The 26,830-nt window shown below is 33.2% G+C and overlaps 1 protein-coding gene across 8 annotated transcripts; it reads left to right on the forward strand.

The window, feature by feature from the left end:
• The first annotated feature begins 793 nt into the window (after positions 1–793).
• Positions 794–18,413, forward strand: LOC120076337 (histone-lysine N-methyltransferase ATXR7). 8 transcript variants are annotated; one of them, XM_039030137.1, is made up of 20 exons: positions 794–903; positions 1,753–1,982; positions 4,677–5,286; positions 5,409–5,525; positions 6,590–6,913; positions 7,002–7,343; positions 8,063–8,377; positions 8,746–9,249; positions 9,405–9,822; positions 9,909–10,037; positions 10,182–10,600; positions 10,678–10,800; positions 10,908–10,988; positions 11,331–11,384; positions 11,459–11,610; positions 11,816–11,859; positions 13,820–13,992; positions 14,697–15,566; positions 17,736–17,890; positions 18,048–18,413. In XM_039030137.1, the coding sequence occupies exons 2-16, from the start codon at positions 1,804–1,806 to the stop codon at positions 11,835–11,837; spliced, it is 3,789 nt and encodes a 1,262-aa protein (XP_038886065.1). In that variant the 5' UTR covers positions 794–903; positions 1,753–1,803; the 3' UTR covers positions 11,838–11,859; positions 13,820–13,992; positions 14,697–15,566; positions 17,736–17,890; positions 18,048–18,413. The 8 variants fall into 8 exon arrangements, with proteins under 8 accessions (XP_038886065.1, XP_038886064.1, XP_038886071.1 ...); XM_039030136.1 differs by having other exon boundaries at positions 17,740–17,890; XM_039030143.1 differs by having other exon boundaries at positions 11,493–11,610; positions 17,740–17,890.
• Positions 18,414–26,830: the final 8,417 nt, after the last annotated feature.

Consider the following 26,830-nt stretch of genomic DNA (forward strand, 5'->3'; position numbering starts at 1 on the left):
GCAGAGAAAATCTGAGAGCAACTGATGGAATCTTCTAAAGGCGAGATCATCATATGAAAAAATTCTTTGTTTGATAACTCTACTTATGCTTCTAACCAATCAAAGGAAAAATCATACCTCAACGTAGTGTCTGTCGTGATGGCCGATATAATGACTAAGTTAGCCATGGCAGAGATGGAAACGAAGATAAATCTCCTAATGAAGGCTATAGAGGAGCGAGATCATGAAATATCTGCTTTAAGAAATCAGATACAGGCTGCTTGTTATCTTCCCTCGCATACACGCGTTATATAGATAACTAGAAGCATTAAAGAACATATTGGGTGATTTTTAATTTTGCTTTTGGAATGTTTAGATATTGTATATTTGTAGTTCTAGAATGTATTTGTGGTATTCATGTTGTTTTTGAAGCAATGTATATTTGCATTTTCGTTTGTACTTAATTTTGTTATTTTAGGTGGTCATTTATTAATTAGTATTTTTTTTATATAAATTATTTTACTATTTTTATAATTTTAAAACTTTTTTCCCATTTTTTCAAATGAAAATTTTAAAATTTACTGTTCTCTTGTCAGTCTAATATCAAATCTATTGACTATGCATTTTAGATTCAAGTTGAATCCATCCTAAGATGAACTTGGGCCGGCCCTTGGGCCACTGGCAGGTAATGAGGCTAACTTAGCTCAATTCGATTCAATACAAAGAATACAGTGCCGACCGTTTCCGAACCGGTTCGATTGGGTCGGTCCACAAACGAACCGAATCGCAAATAAAACCGCGTCAAGAAAGCGGAAAAAACAAACGCAGGTCAGGATCCGTTGGTAGAGAGAGAGACGGGAGAAGACGGGGAAGAATCGACTTCTAGCCCCTGCCCTAGACTCCATGTTCGTCGTCTACCCAAAGGTATTCCTCTACCTCAACCTCAAATCATTCTTTCAAGATTAGTTTGTCACTGCTGCTGTCGATGAATTCTTAAAGATGAACACAGATCTCCTCCTGATAGGCCTGTATAATTGTTCCCATTGTTCTTAACCTCCCCTTTACGCTGGATATCCGGTTTCCAGCTTACCTTTTGTAGATGATTGCTTGTATACCAATCGCATTATCTCTCTTTCTTCCGGTTCTTCTTCCATCTCTCTTTTTTTCGTCATTTTTTCCTATCTGTTCGTCTGCTTGTTTACGACTGCTAATTCTCTCTATTAGAGTTTTTTTGTTTCCCTTTATTTCAGTGTTTACTTTGTTTGTTAAGGTATATGTCTAAGGTTTTTCCGTTGTTCAACTTCATTAATTTTGACCAGTTAGTTTATCTTGTATGTATTTTTATATATTTGAACATTATCTAAGTTTTTCCTTTCTTCTCAATTTATTAAAATTCATCACTAAGGAAAAAAATTCCAGATTGGAATTTTTTTGTTTTGTCTTGTAGAAGATCATCTTATTGAAATGGGGAAGCGTCCCACCTGTGGAATACTCATTTTCTATTAGTTTTCATTGTTCAACTATGTTCTTTGAGAGTATATTGGCATTTCCATCCCTACCATGTCTCGTGCTTTCTACTTCTCGTTCTTGGAGGGTTAAAAAGCTGCCTTGTATTTTAAGCCTTCTTACGAGAAACATTCATCTTCCCTTCCATCTTGGCTTCTTCATTTTATGAACTTCATCCGTGTGCTTTATATCATAAGCTTGTTTCCCTATTCATTATGGTTTAGTTCCTAATAATGCTGCATTGTTTCTATTTTATTTCATTTGCAGACTTTTCAGGTTTAGTCAAATCTAGGTTCCTACCCAGTATATTATTGGGACATGGTTTCTGCAACAGCACTTCTCCATGACCATGAGTATGACAACTCCTTATTCTCACGTAAAAGGCGTAAAGTGACAGACATTCAACATCAAGATCCAGATATATTAGGCCGTGAGTGTAAATATGATTGTTTTCCCTCATCTTCACAGCTTAGCAGAGATGGACGCTCCTTCTGCAGGTAATCTATAAATTACATATCTCACCCCTCTCTCTTCAACATTTATGTTTATGCATAGCTCAAGGTATATGTAGGCACGATAAGTATTTGTGTAGTCATGAACATACCTGTAAGTGCAAGGTTAGGTCCCTATCTAGGATTTTCATATAGAGTGAAGCTTTCTTTGGTTAAACAGCTTTAGGTTTGCTTGGATAATCTTCAGGAGATAATCTATTGGGGTTGAAAATCTAATTCCAACCTGCTTTATTTCTACTTCATCTTCTGTCCTCTTTGTTGTTGTGGGGTTGGGATAAGGAGTCAAAGTAATTTCAATATAGGAAATATAAAGAAGGGGCATGGAGAAGTGATTTGAATTATCAAGAAGCATGGAAAAGAAAATAAGAATCAAATGCTCTTTCCCCTGATCTTACTTAGTATACTTCCTCTTTTTGATGAAAGCTATGTTTCTTATTAAAAAATAAGAAGAAAATGTAAACAATGATGGATTGACAATCGTAACATTTATATCAACCAAGTTCCACAAAGGGTCTTTGAAGAGACTTCCAGTCGAAGTAATTGAAGGGTATCTAGCTTCCTAAAGTCTTATTCAATGAAAGGAAACTTGCCCTAAGGCAATTTACAACTCCTTAACCTGTATAGAAGGCTGAGTCCCCTCTCCCTCACATTCTCGAGAAGAAATTACCAAAATGAATGCTCCCTCTCTCTGACTTCCCCTCTTACATATATTCCCACTCTCCCTAACTAACTGTTGTCCCCCACCATTTTACTCTCAGTCAGAGGAGGATGTTCCACTCTCACTAACATGAGGAATTCCCTTCCTACCCTTACGTTGGTATTGAAATATAATTGAAGGCCTAATAGTGTCCTAGTACTGTGAAGAAATATCATGTTCAGAGGTACTTTAGGCTTCTGAAACAATACATCATAAATGTAGTCTTAGTATGTATTTTTCTCTTCTCCTCCTAAAATCTTTATTTGGTCTCACCACTTTTCTCCCTCAAGGTTATATTAAGTGGACTATGACTTGGGTAGGTTAGTAAGCTGTCCGTTAAGGCAGAAGGTACTTGCTTCATTTATTTCCTAAATGCTCATTTTGAGAGTTTTGTTTCTCGGTGGAGGTTGTTTGAAATTTTCTGATTTCGCTGGACTTTGCTTTCTCGTGTCTCTACTTTGTGGATCCACCTCTGCAAGGAAAAATTAAGGTTTTTTATTTTATTTTATTTTTTATTATTTTTAACCCTGTAAGAGTGGTTTGCCTGGAGAAAAATTATATATATACATGTTGCAGTAACTTTTTGGGAGCATTCATTAAATATTTTTGTGGACCACTTTCCCACCTATTCTAAATCAAGTTGGAGCTATATCAATGAAGTTTGAGGGCAGGATATCTGCTATGGGTTGAGCAATATTTAACTTTTAGGATGAGAAGTTCTAGGAGGGAATTATTCGATAGTATAGAGGGTGTTATTACATAGCTTATAGTGAAGATCTGCAACATTTATTTTTTGAATATTGTTTCTCTCAATCACCCCCCAATTGTACTAAAAAAAGAATGTTGTTTCTCTCAATCATCTTGGTGGCGTTGTTTCTCATTTTTCCAGATTTCATGGACCTTTGACAACTCTTTTCGGAAAAACATACATCAAACTTTTTGGTCCTCCATTGGCCACTAATTTTTAGATTTTATGGTCCAATGCAATTAAAGCTCTTTTGTTAGAAATTTGGTTTGAACGTAATCATAGGGTTTTTCATGACAAATCACTTCCTTGGTCCACATGGTGTTCTCTTTCCAAGACTTTTTCATATTATTCTATTATGAACACTAGTTTGAATTGGAATGCTTTTTAATTCTCGGTTAAACTTGCTTTATCTTATTTTTGTAATGTTATTTTCAGCTCTTGTTTTGTGTATGTTGAGCAATAGACTCTTTTTATTATATCAATGAAAGGTCCTTTCTTTTTTTTTTTTTTTTTTTAAAAAAAAAATTAAAAAAGCAATATAGCATTTAAGCCTCTAAGGTTTACAAAAGGAAACTCTATTCCCCTAATTTGTATTCGAATTTCTGTAGTTCCTAGCTACGAGGGACTATCCTTCTCTATTTGTGGAGGTGGCTTATTGAACTAGAAACCATCAAAGTATACAATGAAATTCTTCCTAACTAATAACCACACAAACAAACCAATCTCCATCTAATACTAGTTAACTCATTTTAAAAAAACAATTATTAAAAAGAAATTCATGCACTATTCTGTCTCTTCAATCAATATACCAAGAATATTTTGAATCATATACATGTTTCCAAGGAAAGTTTGCATGTGAGGGTACATCCATAGTGTAGTAATAAGACAGATGGTTGCATATACTATTTGGAGATCACTGTTTAGAAAACAATAGTATCAATTATCATAATCTCACAGACAATTAATGGAAAAACTAATATAGAGAATAAAAATTTGCACTCTTTAATGAGGCATGTATCTAGCATGGTGTTGGGTCTGGTCCCGTGTTTTCTCTAGTTCCTAGAGTAAGGTGCTTGGACTTTGACAGATCTGCATGTTAGGTATGCTATCTCAACGATTAGTATTTGTGATGATAATATGCTAAGTCTTTTCTTGTAGAATGTTTCGTCCTTATATCTTCCACATTTCCAACAGTTTTTCATTGTCTTACTTCTTTATATTAACAAAAACTCAGATGCAGGGATAGTGCTTGCATATCTTCATGTTGCATCGATATTGATGAAAAAAATGGTTCATATTCATCAGTGGATATGAGCTGCCAGTTAAATGGCACTAGCCCTGATCTTCCAGAATGTTGCAGTTCGGAGGGCTCCTCATTTCAAGATAAGGGTTTCTCTGGGTATTCTTTGCTTACTTGTGTAAGTGGTTGGATGTATGTTAACGAACAAGGTCAAATGTGTGGCCCTTATATCCAAGAACAGCTTCATGAAGGATTATCTACTGGTTTTTTGCCAGATGAGCTTCTTGTTTATCCTGTTTTAAATGGAGCATTGAGCAATCCTGTACCACTCAAGTACTTTAAGCAGTTTCCTGATCATGTTGCAACGGGTTTTGCATATTTGAGTGTGGACTTCTCCAACATGGGTATTAATGGAGCTCATTCTGATACTTGTAAAAATGATTTGGCTATGCATAGGCAAGAGGGTTTGGTGGGGTATGCGAATCCACAGACTCTTTGTCATGAGTTGCAATCTGGTCCTCTAGGTCTCGGATATGAAAATGGTGGCTGTAAACAGGCTTCAAATTCTGAAGCATTTTTCTTGACTACTTCGAATCTTCCATCGGTAGGCAATCATTTCCTGTTGACTACTCCAGAAAGTTATACAATACATTTGCTTTCTGAAGTACTCAAAACTATTATTCCTCTTCTCTAAACTTCTAATTTTTTTATTTTTAATTTTTCCAGTCAGTTGAAGTAGCATGCTGGTTCATTGAGGATCATACTGGGAGGAAACATGGACCCTATTCTCTTCTACAATTATATTCTTGGCATCAGCATGGATACTTGAAGGACTCAGTTATGGTAAGCTGGAGATCAAAATGGTGCCCATTGTGCTTAGCAACTCTGCGTAAATCTTTGAAAATTTTGATGCCATCATCCATCCACTTTGAAAGAGATACCTTTTCATATTTTTGCTACAATGCAATGCAAATCTTTTATAACCCAGCCTAGAATCTATAGCCTAATTATATTAAATTCTCAAAAAGGGGATTAACTAATTTAATTTGCCCCATTTTGTAAAATACAACTTATTGAACCTGTCTAAGACTTTTCCTTTTAGAACTCTTTGGTTCCTTTCAATCTAAAATCTACTCCAAGGATTACCCTTTTACTGCTTTATCCATGATACACTTTAACTGGATTGAACGGCAATATAATCTTTTTTGACTTTCTCTGAAGTTATTGCTACATAGAAACTTTATAATGTTCTATTTTTTGACAAGCAAAACACTCATGAAACTTGCGTTTGTTGATAATAACTAGCGTTTTCTATTATTCTGGAATTTAGAATTTTACTAATGTGGAAATGAAAAGTGGACAGTGTTCATCTGTTTCTATGGCTTATAAGATTGTCCTAGGCACTTGATTTCTGTATGAATTCCACATTTGAGCAAATTAACTTGGTCAGGAGAAGTTTCCAAAACAGTTTTTTTTTTTTTTTTTTTTTTTTTTTTTTTTTTTCCATATGCATGCAAAATTGTTTTCAAGAATTATAATTGTGTGACTCATGAAATCAGTATTCAACAGCCTTTGCTTATAGAGGGAAAACTAACTTTTTGTTCTAAAATGGAGCATATGTGAAAATAAACTATAAGAAAATAAGAGATTTACATCTTTTAGATGTAGTTGCTTAAACGTGTTTTTCCTGGATTGCTGTGGAAAGCAAGATTATTTTATTTTATTTTTATTCTTAAATACTTTCCCAATCTTTGTCTTTATTTGAATGCATATTTGGATGTAACCGGTTCAGTTATTTGATCAATCTTCTCATCTGCCTTCATTTGAAATGTATTACTGGATGTCATCAATTGTTCAATATCTGGTTAACCTTTCCTTACTGTAGTTCATCAATTTTTATGATGTAGATATACCATGTCGAAAGCAAATTTAGACCCTTCACATTATTTTCTGCGGTGAATGCATGGAAAGCTGCAATAACTCCACCTCTATTCTCATCTGATCTCAAAACCAATGAGAGTTGCTCTTTACTGAAATTTATATCTGAAACTTCTGAAGGAGTTTCATCCCAACTACACTCTGGAATAATGAAAGCAGCTCGCAAAGTGGTGCTCGATGAGATTGTTGGCAACATCATTGCAGATTTTATCACCATCAAGAAATCTGAAAGACAAATTAAGGTTGGACAAACCAACCAGACTATGAAGGTTTGCTCTCTGGACAATAGAATGGTAATGAACTATTAAAAGAAAAAAAAAAGTCGATTATATTTTCATATTTCTATTTTGCTTTATAGATAATAATATTTTATTTTGGCAGCCAGAAGTTACTAGAGGAGGGGATCTTCCTGCTGATTCAATGCCAGAAGCACGAGATTTCTTTAGTGTTCCTGAGAAAGTTTCTACTGATGCTGTTCCTGTTCAGTCCCCTAAGTTGATTGGCAGCGTCGATAATTTTAGGGAGGTGCATGCAGTTATTTGTCGAATGCTTTTTGACTACTCCTTACAAGTAGTTTGGAATGCTGTTTCTTATGATACGGTGGCAGAGTATTCATCTGCATGGAGGAGGAAAAGATTTTGGTCTTATCGTCCTCACTATAATTTAGCTTCTAGTGGATATAGTGATCGTGTCAAGAAGATTGAAAAAATACCTGCTGAAGCTGTAAGTCTCCACATGGAGCATATTTTTCTGCTATTCTGGTTGCATTTTTATGAATATATTTGACACCAGGGAGTGCCTGGATGAAGTTTAGTCCTAAATGTTAATGGATATGTGTTGAATTGTTATGACCAATACCTATACATTTTGTATTTAGTAATTGACGTAACATGTAAATAACATATTTTTAGTTAAATTTCTTCTAAATAACTATTTGTTTATAAAGTTCTATCACTTCTCGAGATCATCATCCATTATGGAAGCCGTTTTGAGATGGTTGAATCATACCACCTTTATCGGATCAATTCTGATTTGCTAGTGTTTCTGAAATCTCCGCTACTGTACATAGGTTCATTTCTTTTTGGACATGGCTTGATTAATGAAATGTTTCTTATCCATAAGAGATTATGCAAAAGTCATGGATCTAATTAGGGAAGTGTTTGCCTGATAAATGAGACTCTCATGGCCCTCCTTGCTTGCTGGTTCTGGTATTTATTTTAAGTCCTGTGTTGTTCTGTTAAAGTTTGATGTAATTAGCCTTGATTCAAGCTTCAAGGAGTTTGTACAACATTGAGGTTTGTATCCTGAATAGTATTTTTTTCCTGAAGCTAATCGTATGATGAGTGGCCATATAATGTATTTAGAGAGTATGTTTTGTGAAGAAAAGAAATTTGTTTCTATAAATGAAATGATATTATTATAACGTATTGTTTATTTTGCAGGCTTTACCACGAAAGGAATCTTCTCTTTATGGTGTCAATTCCCTATCAGTCTCCAAATTTGAGGGAGCACAAACAGAAAACTGTGTGCACTCACCTGCCATATCTCGGTCAGTTCCTGTTAGACACAAATCTTCTAGGCCAACAAGTCATTCTGGTTGTGATAGGCCAAAGGACGACTTAAAATGGATCGTGGAATACCTCGAAAAAGAGCTTCATTCCTCTGCAAAGGTATCCATGGTTGAGTATATTCGGGATATCCTCGAGGATGAGGTGACAAGCTCATGCAACTCCTCAAAAGATATCCAATTAAGTAAGGTATGTTTTAGTTTGGCTCATTTTGGTGGGGGCTCTTTAACTTTTCCTCAATGAAAGGTTTGGTTTTCTCATTAAAGAAAAAATAACGGATAATTTTGGATTTAGTTTGTTTCTCAGCTTCTACTTTGGAGTTTTTTTTAATGTGAAGTTTTTTGTAATTTCTCTTTAGATAATGTTCATGCCGATTGGAGTAGGTCATTCTTGTACTCCTAAGGCCTTGATTAGAGGAGATACTTTACCTTTCCTTGATTTTGTAACTATATGTCATTGAAATTGAAGAGAGTTCTTATGAGTGGAGCTGAAAATGACCTTTATCTTTTAATCTTTCCCATCCAGTAAATCTAAAGAGACTTCTCTTATTGTTCCAGGTTACTCTTGATACTCTTGATACGTCCATTCAGTGTTCTAGTATTAACAATTATTCAGACTCCTTTGGTGAACTGCATTGCGATTCAAATGATACACGTGGCGATAGAAATTCATGTGAACTTGAACTAGCTGTGTTGCCAGAGGACAATCTGTCTAGTGATACGGCTCTGAATGCTGTTGCTAATTCATTATATGGAGTGTTCAAAGAAATCTGTACAAATGAAGTTTGTGCTTTTAATGAAGATTCCAATGAATTACCAGTTCCTGGTCTTGAGGAAAATCCTACCTTTCTCATTCCATCTCCTGCTTGTAAATTTCGTCCTTCCAGCTCAAATAAGTGCTCTCCTAAGATTGAGGGGTACATTATGCTGGCAATATGCAGGCAGAAATTACACGATGCTGTTCTTAAGGAATGGGCATCATCATACAAAGATGATCTTCTTCGTCAGTTTATTACTTCATGGATTGCTTCAAAGAAACATTGTAATCCTAATGGAATTGTGGTATGATGTGATTTCATTTTTGTTCTTACTCCAATATTTCTCATGAGACAGCTGCCGCTTCATTTGCACGTCTAGTTAGTTTCTTTGGGTCTGCTGACATCCTTGAAATTTCTCTTATTTGCACACGTTTGATTTGTGTATTATTTTTACATTAGGAAGGAGCATGTGATGGTGGTGAAGCCTCTAAAGTACCAGACAAATTAAGGGAGGGATCAAAACGCTTCTTGGAATCTTCTCTTGTAACTGGTAATTATACTTATTACCGCAAGAAGTCATCAAAGAAAAAGTTAGGATCTTCAGATTGTGCTACTGAGGGTAGCCCTGTTGTACGAATTCAACCTTCTGAAAAGTCGAGGAAAGAAAATGTTTCTGCTGATGATGCGTGTGAGACTACAGACAGTGAAATTGCTTCTTTGAAACTTAAATGTATTGCAAAAAATAAAAGGCAGAAGGACTTGTCTGTTAATGCCACCTGCAAGTGGACTTCTGCAGAAGTTACATTACCCAGTAGTTATTCTTCTGGGAAAACCATATGTGGTACAAAGAAGTTAAAAATGTCACCTCTCGTTAAAGGTATACCATTTCGTGTTAAGATTTCTTAACTTGCAAATGTTTTTGACAATTTCACCTGCATGATTGCTCACTGGTTCTCTATTTAGATGATAATGCCAAGAAGGATTCTGTGAAACATGGGAAAGGGAGGATGATAGGTTCGCCTTTGGTGAACAAGAATGTTGATAAGGTTATGAATAAATGTGATCGTGGAGTTAGTGCTCAGGAAAAGCTTTGTAAGGATCCCTATTAATATTTTTGTTTTTACTGTTATTATTTCTTTAATTTTCATACTTGTTTCTTAATTTCTATTTCATTGCTATTATCTTTTTTGATTCTTCTTTTTCTCTCAAGTTCTTTTACTCGCCTATTCTGTGCAGCTGTGGATGTGTTGAAAATAAAGAGGAAGCAGAAGATTGATGAGGTATCCTTGTCTTGTAATAAGCTCTCAACAATAGCAGGTGATGTTAGCAAGCAAGCTGCAAGTAAGAAGGTTGTAGCTCAAAAGAAAAAGTCTGATAAATCTAGGAAATCAAATCTCTCCATTAGATCTGATGGTTGTGCCCGTTCATCAATTAATGGATGGGAATGGCGTCGATGGACACTGAAAGCAAGTCCTGCTGAGAGAGCTCGTAATAGGGGTCTTCAATATTTTAACTCTGAGCCATTAGGTCCTGATGTCAGTACTTCTCATTTGTTAAATGGCAAAGGCCTTTCGGCACGGACAAATAGAGTGAAGTTGCGGAATCTTCTTGCTGCTGCAGATGGCGCCGACCTTTTAAAAGCATCTCAATTAAAGGTATTAAAGAATTAGTTGGTCATGGAGTACACTTCATTCTCCCTTTGACTATTATACCATATGCATGTAAATTTCAGGCAAGGAAAAAGCGTCTACGCTTTCAGCGTAGTAAGATTCATGACTGGGGTCTAGTCGCCCTAGAGCCGATTGAAGCAGAGGATTTTGTAATTGAATACGTTGGGGAACTAATTCGCCCACGGGTAAATATCTCTTCTCTGTAATCTTATTCTGAGAATTTATTTATTTATTGATTCGTAAGTGCCTTTATGCTTATTATTATGATGAAGTGAATGAATTGATTTGACAGATTTCTGATATAAGGGAACGCCAGTATGAGAAGATGGGAATTGGAAGCAGTTATCTTTTTAGACTTGATGATGGTTATGTGGTCAGTATAATGCCTACAACCTCTATCGCACCTTTCTCCTAACCTATATATTCAGAAACTTTATGATTACCAAAAAATAAAATAATAAGAATAAAAAATTATCCTGCTATTGGTAGCTTTTCTAGCACTATCCTACTTTTGGAATTAGTATGGATGGGTTGTTGACAACCTTACTTGAACAGGACTTAGGTTTTACAACTGTGGCATTGAGTTTTAAATTATAGATGTTTGGTGCTTCTCTTTCAATGTGATATTCTCTTTGTTCCATGTAATCTGGCCCCCTCTCTTCCACTTACTTGCAAATCTTGTTGAGCGATCTTTTTTTCAATGAATTTTTGTTAGGTTGATGCTACAAAGCGTGGGGGTGTTGCACGATTTATAAACCATTCTTGTGAGGTAACTTGGGAACTAGTGTGATTTTCCTTTATTGAGAAGGCTATTTTCCTACCTCACATGGATATTGTTTGCAGCCTAATTGCTATACCAAAGTTATAACTGTTGAAGGTCAGAAGAAAATTTTCATCTATGCAAAACGACACATATCTGCTGGTGAAGAAATTACGTACAATTACAAATTTCCTTTGGAGGAGAAGAAAATTCCTTGTAATTGCCGTTCAAGGAGGTAGTTTAACTATATATATATATATAGTATATATATATATATATATATATATTATTCAATCTATATTTTATTATTATTTAAAATTAATGTACTTCTATCTTTGTAAATTTGTTGATTCCAGATAAAAGGCCCATGAATTTTTCCTATTTTCACATATGTAGAAGTTGTCTGACCTTGAGTTTATTTTCCCCCCCTTTCTTTTCAGGTGTCGTGGATCACTAAACTAGGAAAATTTATTGAACTTTCCAGGTATACATCATTCTTAAGAAACTTGTTGAGCGATATGTATACTTTTTTCTAATTATCTCTCCATCTCATGTTGAAAAAATGTTTGATATTTGTTTTTAGGATCTTGTTTTCACTCTTTATGTTCTTATTTAGGATCTCCATTAAAGAGATGCTACATGTTTGGGTTATAATCTTAGCTTTTGTACTGCTACCATGTAATATTAGAAAGTGGCTGTGGCATCTCCAAGATTTGAGTTCTTGTATTTTGCAATTAACTATTGTCAATCAAGATAGCATACGAGGAGTGCCTGTTGAATTTCCTTTGTATCAAATATGAAAAAGGAGCTGTAAATGCTAGCGTGCTGAACTGATGGTTATCGCATTACTGTGACTTAACCAGATGGTGGTTATGGTTCACGAACAAGGATGTTGAATTCTTGTTTTTGGTCTTTTGTCCCAACGAATTTTGTTCCTGGGATTTTTGAATGATAGTCACATAATGACATATTTCTGATGATGTTTTCAGATGCAAGATACAACTCTCAATTGCTTGAGGTTGAAAAGTGATGTGGTGACATTAGTTTAGGGAAGAACAAGAAAAACAAGTAATGTCAATAAGAAATTATAATAGAAACAAGTAATCCGAGGTAGTTGCACCATCCCTCTTGATATCTCTCCCAAGCCCTAATTCATTCACATAAAGAGACTAATGCTCATACAGTGAAACTGAACTGCATTACAAAAATACCAAAATGAATGCAAAGAAAAGAAAAGTACTAAGCATGAGAAATAAAATCAATCCAGATCAAACATTAAGAGGCTTGAACGCGAGCTGAAACAAAGTGAGCAAAGAGACTTATCTTAAAAAAACCGCTGAAGTCTTTCAAACCAAAGCTTTAACAGAAGAACTTAAATGCCAACTAAGCTTGAGATGGTTCATCTGCCCGTTTGGGATAAGGAAGGGGCTCTTTGGTGTGTATCTTTCTTTCCTGTCTACAATATTTGGCTTGGACTAGGAAATTTTCTGAAGCATTTCAAGGCTTTGGAGAGTTGTGGGCTTTAGTTAGATAGTGACAATCCTTCTTTAGGTTTCCTTCTCTGAGGAGTTTTAGAACGTTTCTTTGTTTTTTTGTCTCTTATAATTAATATTTATAATGGGGGCCTTTCTTGTAAGTCTTTGGTTTTGGTCCCTCTGTACGGGCTCTTTTTGTTGTGTAATTTACTTCTTTTTTGTACGATCTTTTATTTTTCTTTTAGTTCTTTTTCTTCTGAAACAACCATGATATTTTAACAATGTAGGAAATTATGGAGATAAGTCTTTTCTTTTTTCTTTTTATTCATGTTTATCTGCTATCTCTGTTTTGTTTAGAAGCAGGGAAAAGGAATAGAGGAATAGAAGATGAAATTTAGAGCATAACAATTAAATTAAAGAAAAAAAGTGAACTTATTGTCAACCTCTTTCAGATATGAATCTATCTGATTAAGAGGGAAAGAACTTGCATCAGTATCTCAATTTCAATTCAAACATGGGTTTGATTCACACTTCATGTTCTCAGAAATATTTACCATCCGAAAAAAGGAAAAAACGGAGTCTTTGTCTAGCTTTCTTTGGAGAGAGAGATTTGATTGAAAATGTAAGAGAAAATTAGATATATGTCAAAAGTTGAAAACCGTCAGTTCATGTTCTTGAAGATAGCCACTTACCTATGGAGGTTGCAAAGTCTGTACATTTGGAGGAGCTTAATCTCCTGGTCATGCCTTCACTAAGTTATTATTATCATTATTTTTATTTGGATAAGAAACAAAATTTAGGTTGTTACTTGTTTTTGTTTGAAATGGCTTATCTGTCTCTCCATCTGATCATTCTGTTTGTAGTATCATTCACACATTCTCTTTTAATCTCGTGTGATATTTTTCTACTTGTGTATTTGGTTCAACTCTGCAGTCATGAATCAGCAATAAATTTCATCTTCTTTTGTAGTGGACATGAAGTCTTCTCAAAATTATGCGGATGAAGAAGCGTGATACAATTTGGTGCTTTCTGAGGCCTAAATTGTCTCTCTTTGGCAAGCGATGAAGGCTTTGCATATTGCAGCTGAATGCTTTTCAGGCTACTCTGTCATGCCTCAAATCGCCCAGCTAAAGTTGGTTGAAGTAAGTCATTTGATTTTATGTATGCACAATGCTCGTACTCAAGCGTTGGTTTTAAATATGAACGATGTATACAGACATGGTATCTTAGTTTATCTTTATGGTGGATATTGGAATTGACGTGAACATCCTGATTGTTGACGAGCAGTAACACTAAATGACCACCAATAAAATTTTATGCTTGTTTACAACCGTGTTTTCTATTTTCCCATTAACGAGTCAGTAAAAACACTTTTACTTGTGACACTTTTACTTATGTGATGCTACTATTTTTTTTTATTGTATGGTGAAAGTGTTCTCTTTCTGCTACGTAGGGAGAGGATAAGAAAGTTGTTTCCAGTTCTATTTTGTAAATTTCGAAATTTCATCTCTTTGTTAATTGTATCATCCATGGTAGAAGCATTTATATCTTTATAAAACTTGTTTGGATATTTAACCTCATCATATTCTGTCACATAATTGTCTGCGTTCTGCGTATGAAAACCATAATTGTCGGAGTAAATCCGGTCTTCATTTTCCTTGCATTGGCAAATTGGTCTTTGCTATTGGCAAATTGTTGGAGGATTTATTGAACTAATAAATTAAAATTTTTGCTTGTTCTAGTGAATGTTACTTTTGCCTTGATTCCGCTGGTGTAATATTGTGAAAGAGCGAGAATCGCTGGTTTACGAGTTATGAGCACTAATGTAATTTCTTTGTTATTTCAGGCTATTGAATATGATTGTTGGTAGGGGCTGTATGATTGTTACACGCGAGACACTTGGCATTCCAGTGATGAATTTCTGACCTTGTTCATTCTTATAGATATCTCTATATTGCAGATGAGTCTCTCCTCTTAGATACTGTAAAGTCGATTTTTGTTTTGCTTACACAGTCCTTGGATATTGATTTTTTGTACAGACATGTTTAATTTGTTATTCAATAAAAGATAAAATGAATATGCTGACCAACCTTGGGAGTGATAGCATCGCAAAAGTCAGGAATTCGATATTTTAACGAAACAATAATTGCTGAGATTCATTCACCCCCATCCCTCCAGAAAAAAAAAAAGGAGAAAATTCCGAGCAACCGATTTTACGATGACAACTGGTTCCATGTTCGCTATATACATATTTTTTTTAACATGTAGAACATGCATATTATGAATGTGCATGGTTTTGGTTTTGAATTTTTTTTTTTTTGTGCGTCTTCATTATTGTTCTTCCATTGGATTAGTTTGAAGCTCCTCGGTGGGTTTTCCTCAGAGGTTTGTTCCAAGTAAAAGCACATAAATACTTGTCAATCTTCATGGCAAACCAATTCAAAACATGCTCTTTTTGGAAAAATTTCAGATACTTATGGACGCATATATATGATCAAGCTTTGCCTCCAAACAATGATTATTATCATCAGCAATCTCACGACTAAAAGACACCTTTAAGAGTCGAAATTTATTGTGTCGAATATTAATTTGATAAGCATTAAATTGCAGCTATTTTTAGTGGATTCTTCTTTTTAAGGTTTCTTACCATCGCAGGAGTTGATACTGTGTGGAACTTTCGCTGCTGAGAGATTAGGGGTTGACGTTTGTCTCTCTGGTATGGCTTCTCTTCCCTTCAAACCCCAACCCATTCATTTCTTTGGTGTCGTGTCAGGTTCTCTCTAACATTTCATTTGTTGGGGGTTGTATCAATTATCCACCCATACCTTAATTAATTGCCATCATCATGGTAAAATTGTTGATTAATTTATGGGAACACCCATCAACAAATTCTTGATTTATAGGAACATTGTCCTGGCGATGACCTTTGATAATTATTTATTTATTTTTTTAATTATTATTATTATTTTTTAATTTTTGAAAATTAAGTTTATTTTATCCACATTTCGTACAATGATTTGTACCTTTATTAAATACAATAGTTGAATTCTTAGTCAAATTTAAAAAACAAAACAATTTTTTGAAAGCTGGTTTTTTAGTTCTCAAAATTTGGCTTGATTTTTAACCATTGGTGAAAAGTAGATGACAAAGGGAGAAATTGGAGGCGGAAGTAGTGTTCATAAGCTTATTTTTTCAAAAAAAAAAAAAATGGTTACTAGATTGGGTCTTAGTAAATTTGATTGAATATGTCCAAAATTTTCATTCATCTCTTCAAAAATGAGAAGATTAGGCTAATGACGAATTATGTATTTTCGAAATCCCCAACCCCATAATTGATGAACTAGAAATATGTATATTAGAAATGTTGAGAATACAAATAATGAGGATCCGTAACTTATTTATGAATTGCCCTTTTTGTTTGTTAATTCTAAATACATTTTTTTGTAATAATAATAATAATAATAATAATAATAATAATAATAATAATAATTTTTATTTATTTGTTTATTTATTTGTAGTTTCTATGTTTGTTTTCTTATATCTTCACATTGATCTTTCCATTATTTTGGAATTCTATATTTTCGGCCATTTGACGATTTATCACGGCATAGTTACCAATGTATTTGTGAGGCCGGTGATAATGATGATGATGAGTCTGATGTGACTTGCCAAGAATTTTTAGTCAAGACGCAAAAATGTTCAGAGTTATGGTTGGTAATCATGAAGAATAACAGAGAAAAAAAGGAAAAAAAAAAAAAGAGTAAAGGACCGACGGCCATTCTGTAATAATTTATGGACTTGTCCAATTCTGTCCATATTGTCAGTTACATCCTTGACCTTATTAAATTTTTAAGCATTGCAAAAAGCCTGCAAACTTCAGTTCCTTGATGCCCTCACTCTTTTCCAAGTCATTGTCATGGAAACTTACGTCGCCCTCCCAAGATAATGCTTTGATGGTTGAATATTGGCAATAATTTCATTGGATATGGAAGACGACATTTTGGTGAAAGAATTTTGTTTTCTAAGCTGTATCCACATTGTAAGCTTAGGTGAAGTCCATCATTTTGGTTTTCAAAGTGCGACAAAAGGACATCATTTAAATCTCATCCTAGTTTTCAAGTGACATTCAGGGCATCAAAGTTTAAAGATCCACAATAAAATAGATGGTTTTGAGTTTATTTTATTTTTTTCGCTGGTACGTCTTATACACTTTCTTTTGTAATTGTTGGTTTGAAAGTATTACGCTTTGTAGGGGGGCCTTGTGTGTTTGAATGTTTACACCGGCTAGTTGCCTTTGCTTTTGTAGTTTATTTTCTTCATGTAAAACTGTAAAGAAAATTGTGCTCGTTGGAACTATATCTCGATAAAATTTTAAGGCCTCATAGCACTCAGATCTCGAGAAGTAAAAATGTGATTTTCTTTCAAATTCTAGTGATGATCCTCGCTTAAAGAGAGAAAGGGTGTGGCGAAGAAGCCCAAATAGCTACGTAGGAGTTAGGCCTTTGGTCTCTCGGCATCTCTTCTTTGATTCGTCCAAGAAATTTTGTTTTCCCCTGCACGAGTTTTGGTGCTTGCAACTTTTCGTACGGACTTTGCAATTGACTCTCTGGCTGTGGCCTTTGTTTGTACCTTTGTATATGTTTGTATGTGCGTACCTTGTATATGTTTGTATGTGCATGTGTGCATGTTCTTTATAAGCCTTTGCTTTATATGTTTGATCTATGTTCTCGAGAATGTCTTTGTTTATATTGTTGGGAGTTTTTTTTTTTGGATACAAAATCTTTTTACTTGCGTTGAAATTAAGCAAACGAAAAACAACAAATAAAAAAAATATAGGAAGAGAAAAGTCTCACTTTGTTTTTTCCTCTCATTTTGCTTTTGTGAGGAAGTTCAATTCCCGTTGGGATAGTTCATTCTCGTTTATCATGGAGAATTGTGTTGTGACTCGGGTTCTATTCCTTGCTTTTCCTATCATGGTCGAGGTGTATTCAAAACATGCATTTCTAGATGATCGAGGAAGCCGTTTCCCATCTTGTTGAGGTAAAATATAAGGAATTCCCATTGTTAAGGCGTTCATTTAATGTTCTCTAACCTTTCTCGTTTCAACCTATCGTGAAGTTGACTAAATTTTGATAGTGTCTACTTCAACTTCACCGTCACTCAACAACACATTTAATACTTCTATGTTATCTTGCAGTTGACATTAGCTTCTTGAGCATAAAAGGTATGAATCTAGTATACTTCATAAAGAAGAAATTTCTCATAGATGCTAAGAAAAGTTGACTTACTTCTGACAAAAACGTGATTTGATAAAGAACTGAGAGAGGTAACTAATACAAGATCTCGAGAAATCTATGAAGTTTGACTCTCAAGAGGAGAATCGGTATTTCACAATCAACTGTATATTTCATGTGGATCAAGTGCTCATATTGGTTATTATGATCAATGATTACTATATCAACTCTCATTCACTTTATAGATCATCCTCCTGATTTTTTTTTCTAATGCAATAGTTGTATACCTTCAAATGACAAAAATTTAGTGAGTTTTTGTAATTTTTTTATTGTAAAATGTTTAGCTCCTAACCTTGTACATTATTTTAGTGATGGACGAGCACACCCCTTTCTTTAGTAAAAAGCTCAACTTTAAAGTTGGTAGCTCAACTATACTAGTTGTAGGCTGGCAGGAGTTTTAATAATTTAATATCAAACAAAGGGTCCCATGATCTTAAGAATCTAAAAGGTCTCAAAATAGAAGGAAAAGCTGATTTGCCTTGATGAAAAAAATGAGACTGGAGAGACCACTTGTATGATGATTTGCAAGATTTTTATGGACTGTCTTACTTGCTTGAGCTTATTGATAAACCAATCCCCTAATTTTAGGGTCATCTTTATCTAAAGTAGGATTAGAGATCACTAATTAGTCAAATGAGCTTTCCTCATTGGCATCATTGTTGGATCGATTCTGCTGGTGACTCCTACAACTCCATGGAGCCTTTCGTACAATTTTTTTTTTTTGTTAGGGGACTTGTTTAGGGTCATTTGTCTTCTTTTTTGGGTTTTGATTACTCGAAATAGAAATATTACGAATAAAGTTTGAGGAGTGACATTCCATCGCAGTCATTTTATATGTAAATATGGTTACATATAAAAAAAGAAAAAAAAACATGCTCTTCTCTTAAGCCTATTTTCCCTCATCCCCGCTGGAGAAACGGGTCCCCGATAGGACCCATCTCCTTGTTCTTTTTTTAAATTATATATTAATTATATATAANATATATACGGGGCGAGGACCCGACCCCGTGGGGATTTTTGCCAATCCTACACTAAATTACTTGTACTTGTTCTCAAAACCCTAGCTATGTGCTCATGTAAATGGAGTGCTCTCTTAGTTATGCTGCACCTTGCTTTAATGTTGCAGTTTTTTCTCCTCGATCCATGAAGGTAAAATGGATTACGAACGCCAACGGTTAATATAGAAGGGACTCATTGAGTTGAGATCACTAACTAATACTAATATAATACTAGTAGAAAGGAAAAGAATTGTCTTTTCTATATACTTGGTTTCATTGCTATCATGAACTTTATGTATCAATTTGATCATATAGATATTCCTTCAACAAAACATAAGTCATCGATATTCCCACAACTTAGAATGTAAAACAAAAAGTATTTTTAGTTGAGGCATTAAGTCAAAAAGGTGATCACACTGGGTATACCGAGTTAGTCTGTTTGTTCAATATATTTCGTAGGTATTCTATTTCAAAAAGAGAGAGTTTGAAACAATGGAGTATTTTTTAGAGATTGGATGCAAATACTAATTAATGATCTAGCATGTACAAAATGAAAAGTTTATTCTCGAGACCTCTTTCCCTTCGGCTAACTCTCAATTCACATGGTTCTCCGAGGCAAGGTGAGCAATAAGTACTAAAACTAATTTAACTTGCACGAGATTCTTCAATTGACTAGCACGTTGACTTCAACTTTTATTTAAATTCTTTCATGAACTTCAAAAAATTGGATCTAGCTAACTCTATTACTATTGTGAGATTTTCTAGGCTTTGAGAATAATATGTCATATCCCACGCCACACACAAGATCACAGGTAATAGTGGTCGAACCATTTCTATTATGAAATTGTAGGGTGCCTTTGATATGATTCTTATTTCACATGATCTAGAAATTTTCATAACATTGGCATGATGTTTGAGCAATAGATCCTGATGTGATACATTTAATGAAAATCGAGTGATAACATGAGTTGTCTTTTTTTATACAAATATCTATAGAATGAGCACTATAAACTATCTGCATAAAAAAGATTGTTGAGTGAAACAAAAATCTTCTCTCTTTTTCTTTTTCTCCATTAAAATAGATGTTGGGATTCTGAAATTATTTGTGGCAAGTGTCAAACTCTATGCTTAGTTTGCTACTTGGAAGATATAACCTTCTAGTCGACTGAAAGGTGTTAATGTTTTAGTTTGTTGATCTAGCTCAAATTGACTTCTAGGTTATATTTTCATTTTCTCTATTTTGTTAACATATTTTGATTGATACGCGTAGTACTTTCTTAGATGTATAGAATTGAAAGGGGGAAAAAAAAGGGAAAAAACAAAGTATTCAACCCATCTTCTTTTTCATCCTCAAGCTTGAAGTCATGCTATGATGTGCATGTAAAATTTGAAATTATATAGTAGTTTTTAAAAATATTTATGAAAATGTGGTACTTTTAAAAATATTTAGAAAAATATTGTAGTTTTTTAATAATTACATTCCCTCCCTTCTCTTTTCTTCCAATTTTCAATAACCTTTCGACTCACATTTTTCTCTCTTTCTTTTCTATTCTCTCTCAATCTTTCTTCTTCTTTATTCAACAATTTCTCTTCTTCATTTCTTTTTCATTTTTCATCAAATCAATTTAGTTAACTATAATATCCAAATATTATGGGTCAATTGGCTTTGGATTTATTTTGTTAACTTCTAATTTTAAATTGATTTTATGATGGAAATTGATAGTCTGTTTTAAATTCATTCGTTTGGAAAAAAAAAAGAAAAAAAAGAGAAGATTTTGATATCAAAATTTGAACGTTCTTAAATCTATATCTTTTTTTTGAGAAAGATTCATTTATATACCTTTAAACATAATGTAAACACAATTAAAAATTATAAAAAAATCTAGTTAAATACTGGAAATAAAACAAACTTTATGGTTTGGTACATTAGAAATAAATGCTAATATACAATTCAATAATTACTAAATACTAAATTAAATTGGTAGCACTTAAACATAAAAGCTCAAATTAGTAATATTACAATTTTACACTTCAGATTTGAGTTTTGTTTCAATTTGATCTCTAAACTAAACGATTTACATTTTTAACCACAATTAATCTAAGATAATTATGAAGTGAAATTTTAAATTCAATTTTAAAAGTGATGCAAAATAGTGAAACTTAATTAATTACAATTCGTTTAATTAATTTAAATTTATTAACATATATTAACACTAAAGATGAAAAATGAGTATTAGAAGTTTAGGTCACATATTTTTAACTTTATTTCTATATATGATCTCAAAACTTTAAAATGTGTATAATAGAACTCCAAAATTTTTATTATGTATTTGGTAGATTCTTATGGTTTAAAATTTATATCCAATAGGTCTTATATATAATTATATAAGCAAATAATTAAATTTAAAAGCACACTACACTTTCCAAAGCACGATGACCACCCTACCAAAGATCAATTTAGTTTCAATTGGTGAATAAGTATATATATAACAAATATTATGATCAATCGATGGGGCAATGCGAGGGCGAAGATTCAATGATCGACTAATTTTTTTAATATGTAGTGCGAGTGATGACCTAGTTAGCTCAGAGTTTCTTTGGTTGTTAATAGATATCTTTAGATATATGATCTTGTTCTGTATGACTCTTATTTGTTAATGATAACAATAAAAAGTAAAGGATGTAAGTAGGTGCAGGTCAATGATTTTCTTGTTTAGCTGAACTTCTATAAAATTGGAATTTCATGACATTTAAAAAGTGTCACAATTAAAATTCGTGACACTTATTTTGTATAGTTATATCCTCTGTAAATATATGAATATTAATGACAATTTTAAAAAAACCATCGTAATTAAATTTTTAATGACAATATTTAATTGTTAACAATACTGACAATTATAAACCGTCATTGTCAAGAATATTTAATTGTCAAGTTTACTAGGACCGATTATCATTGTCATCAATTGACTCAAAATTAACTTATTGTTGTAGCGTTATGGTTATTGACGACAGTTATAAAATATATAAAAAAAATATATAATGATTTTTTTTTCTTGTCAAGAATATATGAATCATAGCATTTTTTATTGTCAAGAATATCTGAAACATGACAAATATTTTATGACAATAAATGTTCTATCATGATACATTTTCTTGTCACGAAATTTCATATTTATGGCACTTTTATATTGTCAAATTAGGGGTGTTCATGCGTTGGGTTGGGTTGGGTTAGGTTAAAAGAATTTTTAGACCCAACTCAATTGTTCGGGTTGTAAATTTTTTCAACCCAAATAACCTTTATTAAAAAATGAACTCAACCCAACCCAATCATGAAATTTTTGAGTTGGGTTGGTTTGGGTTAATCGGGTATTTTATTTAAAATTTTGTTCTAAAAAGAAGCAAAACGTAAATATGTAAAAATAAAATTTAATTATTTTCATATATTGAATTAAGATTAACAACTCAATTTCAATTTATTTAGTGAAAATTTTCTTTCTAAAGTGCAAAAAAACTACTTTTAAGAATTGTTGAAGAATAAATTAGTCAGAAAATATTGAAATTAAATAAAATTAAAATCAATATATGTATAAATATTTGTGTTATAAATAATAAAAAAATATATTTTAAAGTTAATAATAAATTCGGGTTAGTTTAGGTCGGTTTGGGTTATATTAGGTGAACCCATGAACCAACCCAACCCATAAAAGTTTTATTTATTTGAACTTAACTCAACCCAAATGAGTTGATAACCTAACTCAAATCGCACGGGTTGGGTTGGGTTGATCCTTCTTTTGGGTCATCGGGTTTTTTGAACGTCCCTATTGTCAATAAAATACATGTTTTGATAATTTATTATTTCTTTGAACCTTGTCATTGCACACATGATTTCTATCATCAACTAATCCTATTAATTTTAATATAAAATTGGTACAAACATAAATAAGAACTTTTATGTATAGGAATAAAGTTGATAATGTTTTTACAAAGAAACTAAATATATACTAGAAAACTATTGAATATCCCAAAAGGACAAATACAAGCAAACTAATAACCAAATTTGATAAAATTCTTACAACGTAACTAAATACAACAAGGTATTGCCACAAGTAACTACATTATAAAAAGTTCTATCACTAACCAAACGTCAGTCATTTGCTTGGTAGCTTTACCACTTTAGTGAGTTCATGTAAGACCTAGTAAAAACATAACATTAAACCTTAATTCAACACTGTGAATCAGTTTGAAACTACAATAGTTATAAACTAGGTTTAACATTTAGAAAGAGCTTGAAATGATCTAAGAGAAGCTTGAGCACCAAAAACTAACAAAACAATCTTAAACCTTAATTCAAACATGCTGAATCAATCTCAAACTATAAGGAGAGAGTAAGAGCTGAAAAACATATCACATTTGAACCGTGTGAGTGAAATTTTCTTGACCACTAATCCTGAAAATCATCTTTTAAGAATTCTTGGATTGAGAAACCTAACACTAAAAGCGAAATTTAATAACTTGTTTAAAGAAAACGAAACAAAACAAAGAACAAGTAGATAACACCAAAAAGTAGTGTCTCATATTAACATTACACTATGTGACAAACCTTGGCAACTTGAAACTTATTAAATTCAAGTCCTGCAAGTAGAATTGTAGAAACAAATCAAAGACTTACATACCAATAAAATTATGCTACATGCAAGTAGTCTTTTAGGTTGAGCCTGTTGGAATTAGCATACAATTAGTGCAAGCAAACAGAATCATTAAGTACTTTAATTCATTAATTTTAGCAACTAAGAAATCATGTTCATAGAATAGAAACGAGGGTTTCTGATATACCTTTGTAGAATTCACGAAAATCAGCTTCAATCTCCTCAGCAACAAGGTGTGTACCACCACTTGATCTTCCCTACTATTCTCTAGGACCTTAGATTGAATTGTGGGATTTAAAATGAGCTTGGATTTAGGGAATTTTAGAGAGAAGAAGATTGGATTTTCTGGAGCAATTGTAGAATTCTTCTTTAATCTCCTTTCAACCAAAAAAAAAAAAAAAAAAAATCAATTGCATGTTCTACATACTCAACACCATGCAATAGATTGCACACCAAATTGACACCAAATCCATATAAGGTGAGCGAAAATTAAGGTGGAATTTGAGTGGGAATTGTGCTAAAAATTGAATAAACCCACTAAATTGAGGGTTTTTCATTTTTTTAAATTTAAAACCCATTTTCTTTAATTAAAATTTCAAAGAATGTAAATTAAAACTAAAATTGAATTTAATATTTGAATTTTCCAAAAAATTCGAATTTCTAATTTTAAATAAAATTAACTTAAATAATTAATTAAATAATTTAGTATCCAATATTAAATTATTTACACTATTAAGTCCACAAACATGAATTCCCATTCATGTAATTTTAATATTTAAATTATATTTAAATATTATCCAATTATCCAATTTCGTTTAATTCATTAACTTGACGTTTAATTATATCACATATGATTAATGATTCCTTCAATTCAAATTTGAATATTTCAAATTCTCTCTTCACGCTATTCTAAGGTTTAATCCGTTTGTAAGCTAGTAGGGGGACCTAACGGACCTACAGATCATGAGCTCCAACGATCTGAAATTAACCGACTAAACTCTTTAACCCATATTAACCAACATTTGTTAACTACCGGGTCACTCAACTTAAGCTAGTGGTTGCATTCCCCTCACTATAGATATAATTGTATCCACTCGATATAACCATAATCAGTAAGTTAACCCTTCACAGATTGTTCATAATAACGGCTGGGTCAAAAGTTGTTTTACTCTCAAGATTACATCTTGTTCCTTAAGTCCAATTGATCCTTTAGTGAACAATTGATTTGTGATCCAATCACTAAACTGAGTCATTCTCAGGCAAATGGAAGGATGGGGTCTCTTGTTCATGACCCGGAGTCAGTACTTAAGGGAATAACCTCTCTACTATCCCTAAAAGTGGGTAGGAGTGAATTTCATCTTGCACCCTATATCCTCAACTATCTACCCGGTCTTACCCCTGTAATGGGAGGCTTATTGAGCCGGCACTGTTGAGCCAACTCTCACCCATGCAAATTTGAGGATAATCCCGAATAAATAGGAGGTCATAGTTAGCTCACGATTAATGTCAAGTTACCTAGGTCATCACTTTGAAATAGTCAGTCTTAAATAGTTAAACATTATAAAGTAAGAGTGACTAATTTCTTAGTCCGATCTTATACAAACTCTTTGCATAGGACACACCTACTCGTATGTCTCCACATGATCGAATCAGGATCACTTCGTTTGTAGTACTTTACAACAATTGTAACATCTACAAAGTGGACCGCATCCGATAGTGTCCCTAAAATAAGGTACCCAGCCTGATCTGTATAGTATAGAATATTTTGGCTATTTACTTGAACTTGATACACACTTATGTCTCCACATAAAGTTCAAGTACTCAATTAACAGCCATGGATCTTAGTTTATTGGATTTAGGTTATTTCTAAAACGAAATGAGCAATTCAAACATTCAATAACAACTTTATTGAATCAAACTTCAATATCTATATTGATTAACAAAATAAGTTTATTGTTTATAAACCACGAGTTTTAGGACATAAAGCGCAATAAATTCCCACTTGGACTAAAAATCCAGTGGTAACACACATTTTTACACATAATGTTGAGTTTTTGAGTTTTTAGAGAGAAAAACAATAAACTAGGGCATCACATATCAATACGTCTTTACTAGGTATCATATACCTATGGGCTTTTCTCCCACTTACCCTGGATTATACAACCCGTAGTCATAGACTAACTAGGTGACCCTCAAACACTTTTTTCGAGAGGACCGCTGTAAACATATCAGCATAAAGTAGACTTCTAATTATCAACAAATAAGGAATGCATCTTATATCCTCTTCTTGATTCTAGATGCCATTACCAAGTATTGGTAACTGAAGTTTCTACTAAACCCATGTTCTGGTTAGGCTGTCACACAACCCTCCAACAACATCGAGGCACTCTCAACTTTTTGAGAAAAATGCATATGACCAGTTTTAACAACTCTTATTTCAGGGTCAACTTAATCAATAACTCTTGTTGTTGATACAATAATTTTTGATCTCTCGTGTATACTTCTTCAAGTAAAGTAATATTTTTCGATACAAATACTTGATTTTCTTCTGGATTGAAGAAGTATGCTCTTTTTGGGTAGCCTATGGATAAGCATATTGTTTTGAACAATGTTCCAATTTCTTAGGGTTCGACACTAACACATGTGTCGATCTTTCCCAAATTGTGAAATATGTAAACATCCTCACTACAAGAATTTTGGGCTTTAATGTTGGTTGGAAAAAATGAAACCGGATGTATAATGTTGATTTTGTTTTTTTTTTTTTTAAAAAAAGCGGATCTTTAATGTCGGTTTTAAACCGACATTGTAGGCATACATTTAATGTCGGTTTAAAACCGACATTAAAGATCCTGTTTTCTTTTTTTTCCTAAAAAAAAAAAAAAAAAACCCATTCGCCCCCATTTTTTTTCATTTCCCGCTTCTATCCCTATCCATCCTATCTATCCCTTTTCTTAACCCTATTTTCCCCATCAGCCACCTCCTCTCTAGTCCCCCCCATTTTTGTTTCTTATGAAAATGATATTAGGTTACATTTTGTTTCTC

Source organism: Benincasa hispida, chromosome 4 (assembly GCF_009727055.1).
Source record: "Benincasa hispida cultivar B227 chromosome 4, ASM972705v1, whole genome shotgun sequence".
Lineage (NCBI taxonomy): Eukaryota > Viridiplantae > Streptophyta > Magnoliopsida > Cucurbitales > Cucurbitaceae > Benincasa > Benincasa hispida.